This window comes from Grammomys surdaster, unplaced genomic scaffold, assembly GCF_004785775.1.
Source record: "Grammomys surdaster isolate TR1022 unplaced genomic scaffold, NIH_TR_1.0 99, whole genome shotgun sequence".
Classification (NCBI taxonomy): domain Eukaryota; kingdom Metazoa; phylum Chordata; class Mammalia; order Rodentia; family Muridae; genus Grammomys; species Grammomys surdaster.
The window spans coordinates 14340233-14356129 of NW_021604578.1; the positions used below are offsets into that span (position 1 = coordinate 14340233).

At 36.7% G+C, this 15897-nt stretch overlaps 1 protein-coding gene across 1 annotated transcript in view; it reads right to left on the reverse strand.

The window, feature by feature from the left end:
- Positions 1–15897, reverse strand: part of Adamts6 (ADAM metallopeptidase with thrombospondin type 1 motif 6) — a 221770-nt gene that overhangs the window by 52343 nt on the left and 153530 nt on the right. Inside the window, exons 16-18 of the mRNA XM_028783635.1 lie at positions 10993–11126; positions 9249–9372; positions 8325–8405 (exon numbers count right to left, since the gene is read on the reverse strand). Of these exons, the coding sequence (XP_028639468.1) occupies positions 8325–8405; positions 9249–9372; positions 10993–11126 (339 nt within the window). The remainder of the gene's footprint in view (positions 1–8324; positions 8406–9248; positions 9373–10992; positions 11127–15897) is intronic.

Below are 15897 nucleotides of genomic sequence, written 5' to 3' on the forward strand. Positions count from 1 at the left end.
TCCCAAGTGCGAAATATGTATATTAAATTTCAGACAAAAAAATTACAAAAGAATGATTATAAACACGCTTAAAGAAATGAATGAGTAAACAATTGAATGAAGCAAAGAAGTCTACATATAATGTAAAACTTAAAATTTAAATATAAAAGAAAACTCAAATTGAGATGTTAGAGATAAAAGAATCAATCAAAAATTAAAAATTAAGAGAAAAGCCTCACCAATAAATAGAATAAAGGGAAAATAGGCTATCAGGAGTTGAAGACAAAGTAGAGAAGTGGGTAAATTCAATTAAAGACATTGATACTCTTCAAAAAATGTACAAAAGGAATGTGAGAGTATCGTTGGGATACCATAAAACACCAAGTCTTTGAGCTAGGGACATGGAAGGAAGAGATCTATATTTCAAAGACATAAAAAGCATTTTCAATACAATCACAGCAGAGTATTTCCAAACCTAAGAAAAGAGAAATCTATCTAAGACTACAAGGCTTGCAGAACATCAAATAGCTCCAGAAAAAAAAAAAAACCTCCCCATACCATGACATAGTCAAATATACTAAAATATACAGAACAGTGAAAATGAATTGAAAGCTGCAAAAGAGAAACACCAAGTTACATATAAATGGAGGTTTATCAAAGCAGCTGACATTTTAACTGAAACTTTTAAAAGTAAGAAGGACTTGGGAATACATATTTCAAATTTGGGAAGATTACAGCTGTTAGATCAGACTGTGATACCTGTCAAAACTCTATGTTATAATGTGGAGAGAAAGAAAAAACAACTCATGATAAAAGCAGGTTATTGGAGTTTATGACCACTACATCTCCCAACAAAAGACACTGAAAGTAATGCTCTGCACTGAAAAGGATGATGATCTCTGCTCCCACCTATGCCAGACAGGGCCATCCTCCCTTACAGATACAGATGAAGCCAAGGATCCCTCCCTAAGTGCTCCCAGGCTGGTGGTTTAGATCCTAGGAGCTCTAGTTGGCTGGTATTGCTGCTCTCCTCATGGGGCCACAAACCCCCTCAGCTCCAACAGTCTTCATTCTAACTCCTCCATTGGGAACCCCATGATCAATTCAATGGCTAGCTGTGAGCATCTGCCTCTGAATAATAAGTCAGACTCTTGCAGACCTCTAAGGAGATATCTATATCAGGCTCTTGTCAGCATGCACTTCCTGACTTCCACATCAGCATCTACCTTTGGTGACTGCACATGGGATAGATACCCAGGTGGAATGGTCTCCATACGGCCCCTCCTTCAGTTTTGGGAACCCCATGATCAGTTCAATGGTATATGTAAGGGAGAATGGCCCTGTCTGGCATAGGTAGGAGAAGAGATCATTGGTCTCATGAAGGCTGAACGCCCCAGTGGGTGGGAATTTGAGGGTAGGGAGGTGGGAGTCGGGGGGGTAGGTAGGGGTACATCTGCAGAGAAGCAGAAGGAGGGGTGAGGGGATAAGGGGTTCCTGGGTGGGGGGGATGGGGTAAGGGGATAACATATGAAATGTAAATAAAACATCCAATTAAAAAAATAAACATAAAAAAAAGAAAGAAAAGGATGATGAGCCCAACACAGAGGCTGGAAAGGGGTGGGGAATGACTGATGCCAGAACACCAGTAAAGTAAATGAAAATTAAGAGAAGGCCAACACTGTAACATCAACAAAAGAACCGGAATTAATACACATTTCAATAGCGGTGTACAGCAATGGCTTTGTTCAAGGTTGACCTGCTGATGTTTAAAAAAAAGAAGAAAAGAATAGAAAGAAAAAGAAATGTGACAAACCACAAGTTTATAAAACCTCTATAAAAATGAACAAATAATTATAACTAGGTCTCAAAATATAAGGGAAGTATAAAAAGAAATTAGTTAAGGGCTGAAAAGATTCAATTAAGGGCAAATGTCACTCATTCTTATAGAGAATCTAAGTTCAGTTCCTAGCACCCATGCAGATTGGCTCACATCTGTCTATAACTTTAACTCCATAGGCATCTGTTATCACATGTACACACCCACACACAGACACACATGCATACAATTAAAAAATAATAAAAATTATCTTCAACAATTAAAAACTTGAGTTACTTAACTATAATAAAGTTAGAAAATAAAATTTTAAATTGATAGCATTTGTAATGTCATTGCAAAGCACAAAATAAAGAAATGGGGACGTAGCTCATTGGTAGAGGGCTTGCCTAGCATGTAAAAGGCCCTAGATTTGAATCTACCATTGACTACTCAAAATATCAAGAATACTAATGTCAGAAAACATAATATAAAACCTGTATAGTAAAATATCAATAAAAGTAGCCTAAAGAAGGCTAAAATAAATATACAAGTGTATTTAACAGGTACTTCTAAAATACATTTAAGATATTAATTCTATGCAATTTAAGTAGAAAAGCAAAAATTAATTTGAAAAAATAAGCACAAATTTAAAGATTTAATGCCTGGAAACTTCAGTCCTGGCTGAAAGTCTCCCTTATTCAACTACAATGCGGCTTTGTTTTAAGGATAGACACAGACAAAAATCAGGAATATAGACAACAAATAGACCCATCTGCTCAGCTGGTATCTAACAAAGGTGGTACTGTAATCCAATAGAGGAAATGACAAACTTTTCAAAATGTGATGCTACAGAAGTTCACTATCTCTATGGGAAAAAGAATGTCAAACCTTTTTCATATTCTATAAAAACTAATTGAAATGGGTTATGTTTCATGTAAAAGTGAAAACTATTCTTGTTTTGTTTTTGCTTTTTGATGTTGTAGATTCAGCTGAGGGCTCTGTGAATGGTGGCATCTACCCTACCTCTGAGGTGTGCCTATAGTCCCTTAAAGCTATCACTTCTTGTTCTCACTGCAGCAGTATACTCTACAACCATCAGTTCTTGAAGACTACTGAAGAGGATGTGTACAACCTCACAACACACATTTCTAAGATAACATGAATGCAAACTATAAGAGTTTCAAGCACATTTTTATCTGAGGTAAAAGGATCATAATTTCAGTCCAGGTTAGGCTATACAGCAATGTTCATATTAACCTGGGAGACACAGCAAGACCCAGTCTCAAAAAAACCAAAGGATAAAAATAGCTAAAATGTTTGCTAGACACTTCATGAAAGAAGGTGTCCACCCTAGTGTGGTGTTGCACACCTTTAATCTCAGCATCTAAGAAGCAGAGACAGGTGAGTCTCTGTTTTAGGCCAGTCTGATCTACACAGTAAGTTCCAGAACAGCCAGGGCTATATATTGAGACCTCACAAAATAAAGTAAAACAAATTATCTCCATGTGTTTAAAGACTGTAACCAGCTATTGACAAGAATATGAAAAACTAGAGTTCTTCTGAATAGCATTCATGCTCTTTAGAATACAACTCTTTTTTTAATTCCAAGTATTTTGGGGTAAAACCAAAAAGTTGAAAATTTTAGTGTCTGCAATGTGATGGCCTGATATACTCTGGAAAATGTCCACTACCTAGTTGCTTTTTGTGTGTGGAGAGATGACTGTTCTGTTAGTAAATTTCAAGCATATAATTGTATAGAAGTTTCTGGAGATTAAAACCTTCCAGGAAGGTGAAACAATGGGTGCTCTAAGAGGAGCTAAAAACTCTTAAATTAGGAAGTAAACACATCAAAACAGCTCCAGAAGTCCATGAAACTGAGAAGTCCTATTTCCTTAAGGCTACATAAGCTGAAAAGACTTCTGAGTCACCCTCAGGTGAGCCTTGGTGAAAAGAAGACTATGACAAGGCCAGTCCCCTGGAAGAAGCAGAGACCAGCCAAGTATCCTTAAAAAAGCAGATTTCCTTGAAGAAATAAAGACAAACTGGTCTACCTGGAAAGGACACTGTTCAACCTACTGAGCTGCCTGCAGGCTGTGCAGTGTACTCCAGGTTCCCAGCCTTTGGGAACTGTCATCTATGCTGGGCTGGGCTTGGTGAGGCAACCATGTGAGTAATCTCTGCTCTTGTAAATAACCCCTCATCCATAAGCCCACACGTAACATGGACGTTGGTAGTGTCCAGCTTCCGCCTGTCTTCACTTCCCTATCTCCAGTGAGTAGATGTTTGTTTTCCTGATGAACAGTGTCACATAACAATGCATTCTTATTACATATAGCTCCAGGAGTTATTTATCAAGTTTAAACTTGTTGATCAACATCTCTCCACCTATGACTCTCCTAGCAAGACTACTGTAATCAACCTTGTTTCTATTTTGTTTCTATGAGATGTATATTTTTGAAGTGTACATATAAATTTTGTCATGTGCTATCTACGTTTGTGTCTGGTTTATGTCAGTTTGCAAAATGTCTTTTGGTTTTGTTCATGTTGTCATAGATAGAAGGATTTTCTTGTTTTATCTTTCTTTACTTTCCTTTTTTCAATTTTTAAAAGTAAAATATTATTTCCTCCTTTTCCCATCAACCCCTTCCATGTGTGTCTCCAACTCCCTTTCAAATTCATGACCTCTTATTATTTAATTATTATTGTTATTTGACACACACACACACACACACACAAGGAGTCTGTTTAGTGTTGCTTATATGTATAGCTCTTTGGCGCTGACTTCTTAGGGTTGGACTAGATGAACACTTAGTGTATCGGCTGGAAAAATGAATTCTCCCTCTCTCAGCCGCTTTTAATTACTTGTAGCTCTTAATCTAAGGGTGAGGCTCTGTGTGAATTCTTCCATCTGTGTTGGTTTGTCAGGTCTTGTTTAAATAGTCATATTTCTTTTTCGTCTTTAATTGTGTGTGTGTGTGTGTGTGTGTAGTACAGTGCCCCAGACTCAAGAATAAGGTGTCAGATCCCATGAAACTAGAATTACTGGCAGTAGTCAGCTGTCCAACACAGATGCTGAGACCTGAATTCTTCTCCTCTCCAAGAGCAGAACATGCTTTTAACTATTGAGCTATCTTTCTTTGTTTTATTTTTAAGGCTGACGAATATTCCTCACAAAAATATAACACGACTGTCTTATTCTTTTATTCCTTAGCACACACTTAGGTTGTCTGCATATCATGGGGTTTGTGGATACTGCTGTAGTGAACATGTAGTGTAGTAATATCTTTGAGATGGTGAGTATTTGAATTTATATATATACTCAGAAGGAGAATTGCTGGATCAAATGGTAACTCTGTTTTTAATATTCTAATAAACAACCGCTCTCTTTCCTCTAATGACTGCACTTTTGTAATCTCTCTCTCTGTTGTTTGTCTGTCTATCTCCCTTTATCTCTCTGTTTCTCCTCTTTCTTTTTCCAGGGTGGCCTGGAACTTACCATGCAGCTGCAAACGACCTTGAACTCCTCATCCTCTTGCCTCTGCCTCCCAAGTGCTGGGATTTCAGGCATTCATTACCACTGTCATGGTAATTTCTTAAAAAGTTAAAAGCTATTAGTTTCAGTGTATTTGGTTTTATGTGGAGGTCCTTTATCCACTTAGACTTGAGCTTTGTACAAGGGGATAAGAATGGATCAATTTTCATTCTTCTACATGTTGTCCTCCAGTTGAACCAGCACCATTTGTTGAAAATGCTGTCCTTTTTCCACTGGACAGTTTTAGCTCCTTTGTCAAAGATCAAGTGACCATAGGAGTGTGGGTTCATTTCTGTAAAACCAGATACACTGAAACTAATAGAAGAGAAGGTGGGGAAGAGCCTCGAATACTTGGGCAAAGGGGAAAAGTTCCTGAACAGAACTCCAATGGCATATGCTCTAAGATCAAGAATTGACAAATGGGACTTCATAAAATTGCAAAGTTTCTGTAAGGCAAAGGACACTGTCAATAGGACAAAATGACAACCAACAAATTGGGAAAAGATCTTTACCAATCCTTCATCTGATAGAGGGCTAATATCCAATATATACAAAGAACTCAAGAAATTAGACTCCAGACAACCAAATAACCCTATTAAAAAATGGGGTATAGAGCTTAACAAAGAATTTTCAACGGAAGAAACTCGAATGGCCGAGAAGCACCTAAAGAAATGTTCAGCATCCTTAGTCATCAGGGAAATGCAAATCAAAACAACCCTGAGATTCCATCTCACACCAGTCAGAATGGCTAAGATTAAAAACTCAGGTGATAGTAGATGCTGGCGAGGGTGTGGAGAAAGAGGAACACTCCTCCATTGTTGGTGGGACCGCAAGATGGTGCAACCACTTTGGAAATCAGTCTGGCGGTTTCTCAGAATATTGGACATAGCATTACCTGAGGATCCAGCTATACCACTCCTAGGCATATACCCAGAAGATGCTTGAACATATAACAAGGACATATGCTCAACTATGTTCATAGCAGCCTTGTTTATAATAGCCAGGAGCTGGAAAGAACCCAGATGTCCTTCAACTGAGGAATGGATTCAAAAAATGTGGTATATTTACACAACGGAGTATTATTCAGCTATTAAAAACAATGAATTCGAGAGGTTCCTAGGTAAATGGATGGAACTAGAAATTATCATCCTGAGTGAGGTAAGCCAATCACAAAAGAACACACATGATATTCACTCACTGATAATTGCATATTAGCCCAAAAGCTCGCAATACCCAAGATTCAACTCACAGGCCACATGAAGCCCATAAAGAAGGAAGACCAAGTGGGGGTGATTCGGTCCTTCTTAGAAGGAGAAACAAATTACTCAAGGGAGAAAATATGGAGACAAAGTGAGGGACAGAAACTGAAGGAGGGGCCATTTCAAGACCACTCCACCTGAATATCTATCCCATGTGCAATCACCAAAGGTAGAGGCTGATGTGGAAGTCAGGAAATGCATGCTGATAAGAGCCTGATATGGATATCTCCTCAGAGGTCTTCAAGAGTCTGACATACTCAGAGGCAGATGCTCACAACTAGCCATTGAACTGATCATGGGGTTCTCCATAGAGGAGTTAGAGTGAAGACTGAAGGAGAGCTGAAACTATTTGCGGCACCATGAGGAGAGCAACAATACCAACCAACCACAGCTCCCAGGGTCTAAACCACCAGCCTGGGAGCACTTAGGGAGGGATCCAGGGCTTCAGTTAAATATGTAAGGGTGGAGGGCCCTGCTGGGCATAGATGGAAGAAGAGAACCTTGACTGAATGAAGGCTGGATGCCCCAGGGGGTGGGAATTTTGAGGGTGGGGAGGTGGGAGTGGGAGACGTAGATAGAGGTTACATCCACAGAGAAGAAGAAGGAGGGGTGAGGGGATTGGGGGTTCCTGGGTGGGTGGGGGATGGGGTAAGGGGACAACATAGGAAATGTAAATAAAACATCCAATAAAAAAAAAGAAAAAAAAAACTTAAAAAAAAAGTTAAAAGCTAAATTAAAAGGCTTAATTTCTTAAAAAGTTAAATGAAGTCAGTTCCTTCTAGGAATTTATCTAGGAGAAATAAAAACACATGTTCTCAGAAAGTTTGCTTATGAATGTTCAAAGGAAGTTTATTTGGGGGTGTGGAACTAGTTTAGTTGGGAAAGTGTGTGCACTGTAAGCATAGGAACCTGAGGTTGATCCTCAAAATACTCATTAAAAAGTCAGGGACTGTAAGCTCAGTTCTGGGGAGGAAGAAATAGATGGATTTCTTGAGTTCAGCAGCCAGCCAGTCTAGACTAACCTGCAAGCCCCAGGTCCCAGTTAAGGATCCTATCTCAAGGATAAAGTGAAAGGCTGATGAAGTATGACACTCAATGTTTACCTCTGGTCTTCACATTAACACATGTGCACATGTATCAGGACATACAAACACACAGACACAGACACACAGACATACAGACACACACACAAATACACATACACAAAGAAGCATTACTCGCAATAGTAAAAGGCTATATGTTTCAAATATCCATCATCATTGAATAAATATCATATTAATATTATAAAATTAGAATTATTAATTATTATAACATACATATATACACATATACATCACACACATATGAAAAATAAAAAATAAATTAATAACAGATCAGTGTTTGCCTGAGCCTAAGGTTGGGACTAACAGATTAAACTCCAAAGAGAACTGAAGGCAATTTACTACAAAAGGAAAAGGTTTAGAATCATCAATGTGTTTTTTACTTTAGTTGTAGCATTTATATAATTATTAATAATATTCAAACTATATGGTTATTATGTATTCTACTATATGTAAGCTATACTTCTATAATATTGAGTTAAAAGTCAAATACTTAACATGATGAAATGTAAACTATAAGCCTCTAATTTTTCTGCTTAATATTTTGTATGTGTATGGCTGCAACTTGCAACATCTTTCTTTCAGTATTATGTCTTTCACATCACTAATTTAAAAAAAAATCTAGCAAAATAACTTACCAATGTAATTTTTTGACATAGAAACTTCTCTTACTTCAATATGAACAGAGCCTCTCGGTATCTGAACCACTTCCATATAACCTGGAATACAGAAGAGCGCCAGCAATAAGCAGCTAACTAGAAACTGGGTGCTTAGCATCTAATATCAGTAGTGCTCTCAGTGTTTTAATTTCTCCTGTGACTTTTTACTCCATAGTTCCACAATAAAAACGAATCTCCAGTGTGTCTAGGAAGACATTTTAGAGAAAAAAATGTTTAATTGGGGAGTGGTGGGAGGGAGCTTGCAATAGGGTATGACTATGTATGTAGTCCTTGGGTGGACTAGAACTCACTTCGTAGACCAGGCTGGCTATGAACTCAGAGACCTGCCTGCCTGTGCCTAATTTACTTTTGGTCTAAAATCATCTCAATATATTTTACAGCCTTAGCATGTGTAATATTGGTTCACCTTTCTTTTCTCAACACATTCTCCTCACACTAATGCTCTATGGGCTATCATAGTTTCAAGAAGCATGGCAAGTTGGAAGTGGTAGTATTACTCACTTTCAGTCATAGCTACCCAATGAGGCTGAGAGACCAGAATCACCCATGCCCAGAAATTTAAAGCCAGACAGGGTCATTTAAGTAGGACTCTATCAACAAATGTAGGGCTGGGGTGTCAAACCCCAAATGGGAGAATATTTGCCTAGCATGGTCAAAAACTTATTTTCAATCTTCAACAAACTGTCCTTCCCAAAAGGGCAATTCAAATAACTTTAAGATAACTCGTGAAGCTACATTTAACATGTAAGAGACTGAAAGGATCACTGTCTGGGGAAAAGATACTTCTGGCCTACCTAAAGGAAGTATTCAGTAGGGAGGAGAGGAAAAGCGAGAGTCTTTACTACTGCAGTCCACCAGAGGAAGAGTTCTTTCTGTACTCACCTCCTCTGGGCAATGAGTCATTGAAGAACCCTTCAATGGCATCACAGGTGCTTCCATCCCCACCACAGACTCGGCACCTATCTTCCCTAGCATCAGATCCCAAAATATTATCACAACCTACATGCTGAAAATAGAGAATATTCAGTGTGTCAAAAGGGAAATTCCTGGAACCATAACTAATCAAATACATATAACTTAGTTATTTACTTGTATTTCCAGTAAAGGAAATCAAAATAGGAAATATTTTCCCATCTAATGGCATTCTCTCTTTAGTTAACATTTTTAATACTTAAACTTACAAAAAATTGATCTCCTAGAAATATAACTATTTCTAACTTATATTTCTCTTTCACTGACATATACCCCATTCTAATCTTTTAGAATATTGTAATTTATTAGCAACAGACTCTTTCTTTTATCACTAGTCAAGTAATTCAAGAACTAGGAAAAAAAGACTCATGGTCTCCTACAGGGTTCTAACAGAGGGGATTCTACTGAGCCCCTCCTCTGCAGGGATAGAACAGAGTCCTACTGAGCCCCTCCTCTGCAGGGATAGAACAGAGAGGTCCCACTGAGGCATCCTCTGCAGGACTGTAAGAGTCTGTCTACCCATCCTAAACCATGGCCCATTGTTAGTGCTAGTTGCTAATTATAATGTTCACATCTGAGTAAGCTTTTTACAAAACAAATACGTGTTTCTAGTTTGGCAATCAAATTGGCATAAACAAAGGAGATGTAAGCATTTGATTTAAGAAGCTAAGATTTTACCTTTTAATGTTGTATTTAATTACAAAAATATGGATTTTTAACATGTATATGATATATTTTGGTGCCTGAATTTATACATCTAAAATTTTCCCCAAATAAAACCTAAAATTATATATTGTCATCTAAAACACTGTCATAAAATATATTTCTTTGAGAAGATGAAGTACTATACAAATACATATAAACATAAATCTCTTTTTTCTGTTTATACACACACAACCACACACCCACACACTCGCATTAACTGGATCATCAGATCTAGAAGCAAGTTATCGAAAGGAATTTGTAAGTTATGAAGGTAAGCAAAACACTGCTTTTATCTCTTCTTTCTCAGTTTGTATCACTTAGTAATGTGTTTCTCTTCAAAGTGAAGCAAGCAAAACAAGTTATGAGAACAGTGGTTTTGTGGCTTTTCTTATTACGATAAGATCCATGGATTTGATCCTGACCCTTTCTGGCTAATGCTAAAGTAAATGCTTTAATAAGACTGACTGTGTAATGAAAACCATCACAATTCTTTAAAAGGAGATAAAGTAGTTGGAACACAGCTATTTCACAGTTTGAGAAAAAATTACACTATGAAATACATAAAGCCTTCCAATAAGAACATATGGTAGCCACATGAAGAAGAGTCAAATCCTTATCCCCTCTCTTCTATTATTTTGTTTATAAACAGGAGTATAATAAAAAACCAAAAAATGTATATCCTTGGAAATCATTATAAATATAATTAAAATTCTAGAAGAAATCACCTTTGCATGGTTTTGTAATATGAATGGGTCATTTTGGTGTGTGTATGCATGTGTGTGCGTGTGTATACATACATGTATATGTGTGTGTGTTGTATTGTTGTTCTTTACTGTAACTCAATTTATCTAAAATGTGGCTTTAAAAAAACTGAACATAGAACCCAGCACATGCTACTATCTGAGAGAAGACAAGACCCCCCAACAGAGAGAAGTAAAGTCTGAGCCACCTTGCATTCTCCATTGATACATATATCCAGTGAGTCCGCATTGCACTGGGTCCCATCTATCACAGCAGGGGCTCGCTCTGTGTAGAAATTGTAGCCTTCAGCCAGGCAATTTAATGCACACGGTTTGACCCCACCTAGACAAATAAAACGTAAAAGAAAAAAGTGGAATGGTTCTTCTAAGAAAAAATGAGTCAGTGTTATTCTTATCAAATTTACAATTCATGTACACACTGTCCTTGAGTGCACACTTTAGACTCCGATCCTTTTTAAAATTTTTGTGTTTATTTTTATTGCATACACAACACAAAGCAGTACCTGCTGAGCTGCTTTGTGCTTTAAGCCGCATACCCACTATATATTACAATAGATTTTAGGTCAAAAGAATTACAGTGGAAGTCACTGAATGTATTTTTAAAAGTATAAAATGGGTAATGTTTTAAAAATGAGCTAAGAAAATAAAATATCTCATTCTAGGATTTATGAAAAATAACTTTTAGAACAAATAAGAATTGATGTTATAGATTCTGCTAAATCCCATACAAAAACTCTGCTGTCTCAATGAAGCAGGGGTACACACTATTGAAACAAAACTAAATCTGTACAAGTCATAAAAACATCATACTCCAAGGGTCAGGGAAATAATTTCATATGAGGTCAGCAAATCAATGATAAAATTAACAATGGCACTAAATTTATGTAATTCTTATTAGATTAGTAAAAGAACACAAATGTGAAATATAATATTAGATTTTAGTAGTTGAAACAATATATAGTATATTTTATGAGAAACATGTAATAATGACCATTTTAATGTCTTGGAAATATGTATCTCATATCTATATGTATATATTTAGACATACATACCAATATATAAATCTATAAATAAGTAACTATGTATTTGTGAGTGTGTGCACATATGGCATATGCCATAGTGTATTTGTAGGTCAGAGAACAAGTCATGGGTGTCATTTCTCTTTTTCATGTGGGTCCTAGGGATCAAATTCAGGTCATTTGGCTTGGTGGCTGAGTTATCTTGATGGCCCAGACATATGTATTTTTAAGTTTGATGTAGAAAAAATAAACAAAAATCATAGCAATTCATATATATCATGATTTTATAGTATATAGTATATAGTATGCTATATATACTATAGTAGATATAGCATATATAGTATATATAGTATATACTATCTCCAAGATCAAGAAATAAAGAAATGTATATCTACAGCATCTGAGGACTGTGGCACATGATTAAGGGACTAAACCTAAGACTATATGTGGTTGAGGAGCCAAGATAAAAGTTTAAGTTACAGAAAACCTATTCAATAAAATTATATTTAAAATTTTTTCAGATCTGGGGAAAGAAATGAATATTCAAGATCTAGAGTCACTTGGAGCACTAAATATGTGAGACCAGAGAAGAGTCTTTCTATAACACATTATAGTCAAGACGCTAAAACTATTACATAAACTATGAAAAATGGTAAGAAAAAAATGCCAACTCAATTGCAAAGGCAAAAGCATCCAAATACACACTATCAAACATCTCAGCAAAAACACTCAAATCCAGGAAAATTTCAAGCTCTGATATTGTCAGCCAAAATTATTAATTCTAGCAAGTTATCTTTTAAAGTCAACTGTGAAATAAATGTATTTCAAGATAAGCAAAAAACTAAGCAATTTATCACCAAATCAGCACTGTAGAAAATATTCAAAGAAACATTATGTTTGGAAGAAAGACTTCTCTAATCACTAGTAAAAAACAAATCTCATGAGAGAAGTAGATTAACAAAAGAGAACTAGGAAAAACTCAACTGTGCAACACTAAGTAAATCAGCAAACTCCCAGTATAAATAGGGAATGAAAAACAAACAAACAAACATCAAATCCAGTCTAGAAAAAAGTCAACAAAATTATAGGAATTGCTAATCCCCTCTGAATAATAATCTTAATTATTCAATTAAAATATGAAGATTAGCATACTGGATTAAAAGATAAGACCTACCTGCTGTTCTAAAGAAGATATGGTACACTGCTTGAGTTATGGTCTCCCTGCTATTCTTAAGAAGACATGGTACTCTGCTTTGAGTCTATCTGCAGTTGCTAAGCAGGATCTTGCAGCTGCCGAGCTTCAGAGGACATTGTGCAGGTGGGGAAAGGTAGGGGGTAAGGGTAAGGGCGAGGGTCCTGGCTTCTGGCATCTCCCCCTTCTCTGTTTAGTTAGAGAAGGCATCTTATGATCAATCCCAACTATGTGAATTTTGAATTTGGATGTCTAATTATGGGGGGTCTTAGACAAGTTCACAACCCCAAAACACTGATGTGAGACGAGTCACATCGATGGTCGAAGGCTTTAGGCTGTCGACGATGGGCAACGTCAAGGGACTCCGATGTGGGTGAAAGGAGGGTGAGAGCCCTGTCTTAGGCCATAATTCAAGGCAGAGTACCTTATAGACCATGACATGTTTCAAGGCACAGGCCAAGAAGATTTTGTACTTTTCCACCACCTTGCCCTTCTTACCCCCTCCCCTTGTAAAACATGCTATAAAAAAGCATTAAAAAAAAGAAAAAAAAAAGAAACAGAAATCCTAATAAATGGTATTTAAAGTAAAAAAAAAAAAAGATAAGACCTAATTATTTGCTGTCTATAAGAAACTCCTCTTGAATGACAGAATGTAGGCAGAACAGGAATTGTTAAATGGGAAGGAAGATCGAAGGGCAGGGTGAATGAATGAGTATGGAGAGGGATGACTCACCTTAACTACATTTGAAAATGCCATATAGAAGCCTACTACTGAAAAGCTTCTTGAAATACATGCATATCCATATACACAAGGAATTTAAAGGAGTTACACTAGAATGAGAAGACAATGTCTTCTCCATACACTAAAGGCTATCAATGAAAAGCTCAGTGCTAGGCTAGATATAGGTTGCTTATTTTTCAGTTGTTGTTCATTGGGGTCTCATAGAGCTTCTAGAAAGCATTATAGGCTATTACTACTGCTCTTGATTACCCTATAGAATTTGATGGCAAGATTCTATTGCTGGAAATACCATATACTTGAGTCATAGGGCAAGAAGAAATCAAGCTAGTATTGTCCCAGAGGCTTCATTTGTACTAATCTTTTTTCATTTAAAAAGTTCTATGTATGCTATCAGGAAAGAAAAATAAAAATAAAAGTTTTTTCTAGGTATGAATCCTGCAAGCTACAATAAAGACTGTCCTGTCAAGATATGCTCACTGATGCAATAGGAATATTATGAGAGTAAGCAACAAGGATCTTATTGGGCTTAAAGCCTGCACCACAAGATGGGAGCCATGCCTGGAACTGTTAATTGGGCCCAAGTCTGTGGCTGGCCAGGTCACAGGTGCTAGGGAGAACATAGTAATATTATTCAGCTAACTGGACCCATTATAAACTACCCTGGTATGTTCTTATCTTTACACTTACAGATTAGTGTCTCTCAACAGAAAAGCTTCTTTTTTTAGTAGATAGTGATAAATGCAGAAAGACCCACAATTTGTTAAAATGTGAAAAATTAGAATGTGAAGAAAGCCTGCATGGTAGGGCATGCCTTTAAGCCTAGCACTCAGGAGGCAGAGACAGATGGATCTCTGTGAGTTCAAGGCCAGTCTGGGTCTCAAAAAAACAAAACAACAACCAAAAACAAACAAAGTATTGTAGAGAACTCACATTCATATCACACCCCCTCTCCTTAGGCTTGGGAATTATTTTGGAAGAGGGAGTAGAAAGATTTTAAGAGCCAAAATTACTGAATATCTACAGCAAAAATATTTCCTGTACATGATAGCATCATTATACACATAACAGCTGTGACTGTTTGCATAAAACCTGCTCAAGATCAAGCCAACTTGAGTAGGAGCTGCTCATGAAGTTCTTCCCCTAGCTGTGGAGCTATTGGAAATTGATGGCTGATGGAAGAGGTACTCCAGTGGAGAGTTCTGCATTCATGCACATATAGGCAGCACTACTTTGACTCGGTGGGTTAAAAAAAAAAGAGCAAGAAAAGAGCACATGCAGTTGGGAGGGGGAAATGGTGGTGAGGCTGATAATGGGGAAATCGAAGGGGAAGGAAAATGGGGCAGGCTTGATCAAAATGCATTTTATACATAAGTGTTGTGAAATTCTCAAACAATAAAAAAGTACATAACTTAATCTTAGTGCTTGGGAGGCAGAGACAGGTGGGATCTCCGAGTTCAAGACCAGCCTGGTCTACACAGTGAGTTCTATGACAGCTAGAGCTACATAATGAGATCCTGTCTCAAAAAACAAAAAAGTAAAATAAAAAGAAATCTATCTCATTGGCAAAGATACAAACATTAAAGCAATCAGGCACGTGCAAGCACAAATACAAGTGATCATGTGTACATCTCAGGAAGCACGCTTAAGCTTGATAAAGATCTATTTTTGTTAAGGAAAACAAAACATCAAGCTTCTATAAAAACTCTAAAACTATAAGCACTAAACATTTATGTACCCAATGTTTACAATGCACCCAATTTCACAAACTTTAGGCCAAAGGAATAGTTAAGTCCAACTATAGTTATAATTGAGCGACTTATCAATAGATCAAACAGATAACCCAAAAGATCAACAAAGAAAATTGAAAGTTATATTTATCAAATAGACTTGTCACATATCTACAAAATAGTGTGCCCAAAATTTTCTCTAAAGCAGATCACATTTTAAGTCATAAAGTAAAAGCAAAACAAAAACCATATAATTTCTTGCATTTTATCAGATAATAGTAGAATGAAAGTCAATATAGATATCAAGAAAAATTACAGATGACATATGAATACATGAAGTGATCAGTGAGTTATCTGAGGAAATAAGAAAAGAAATTTAAAAATTCATAGAATTAAAGGCAAAATGAAAAATC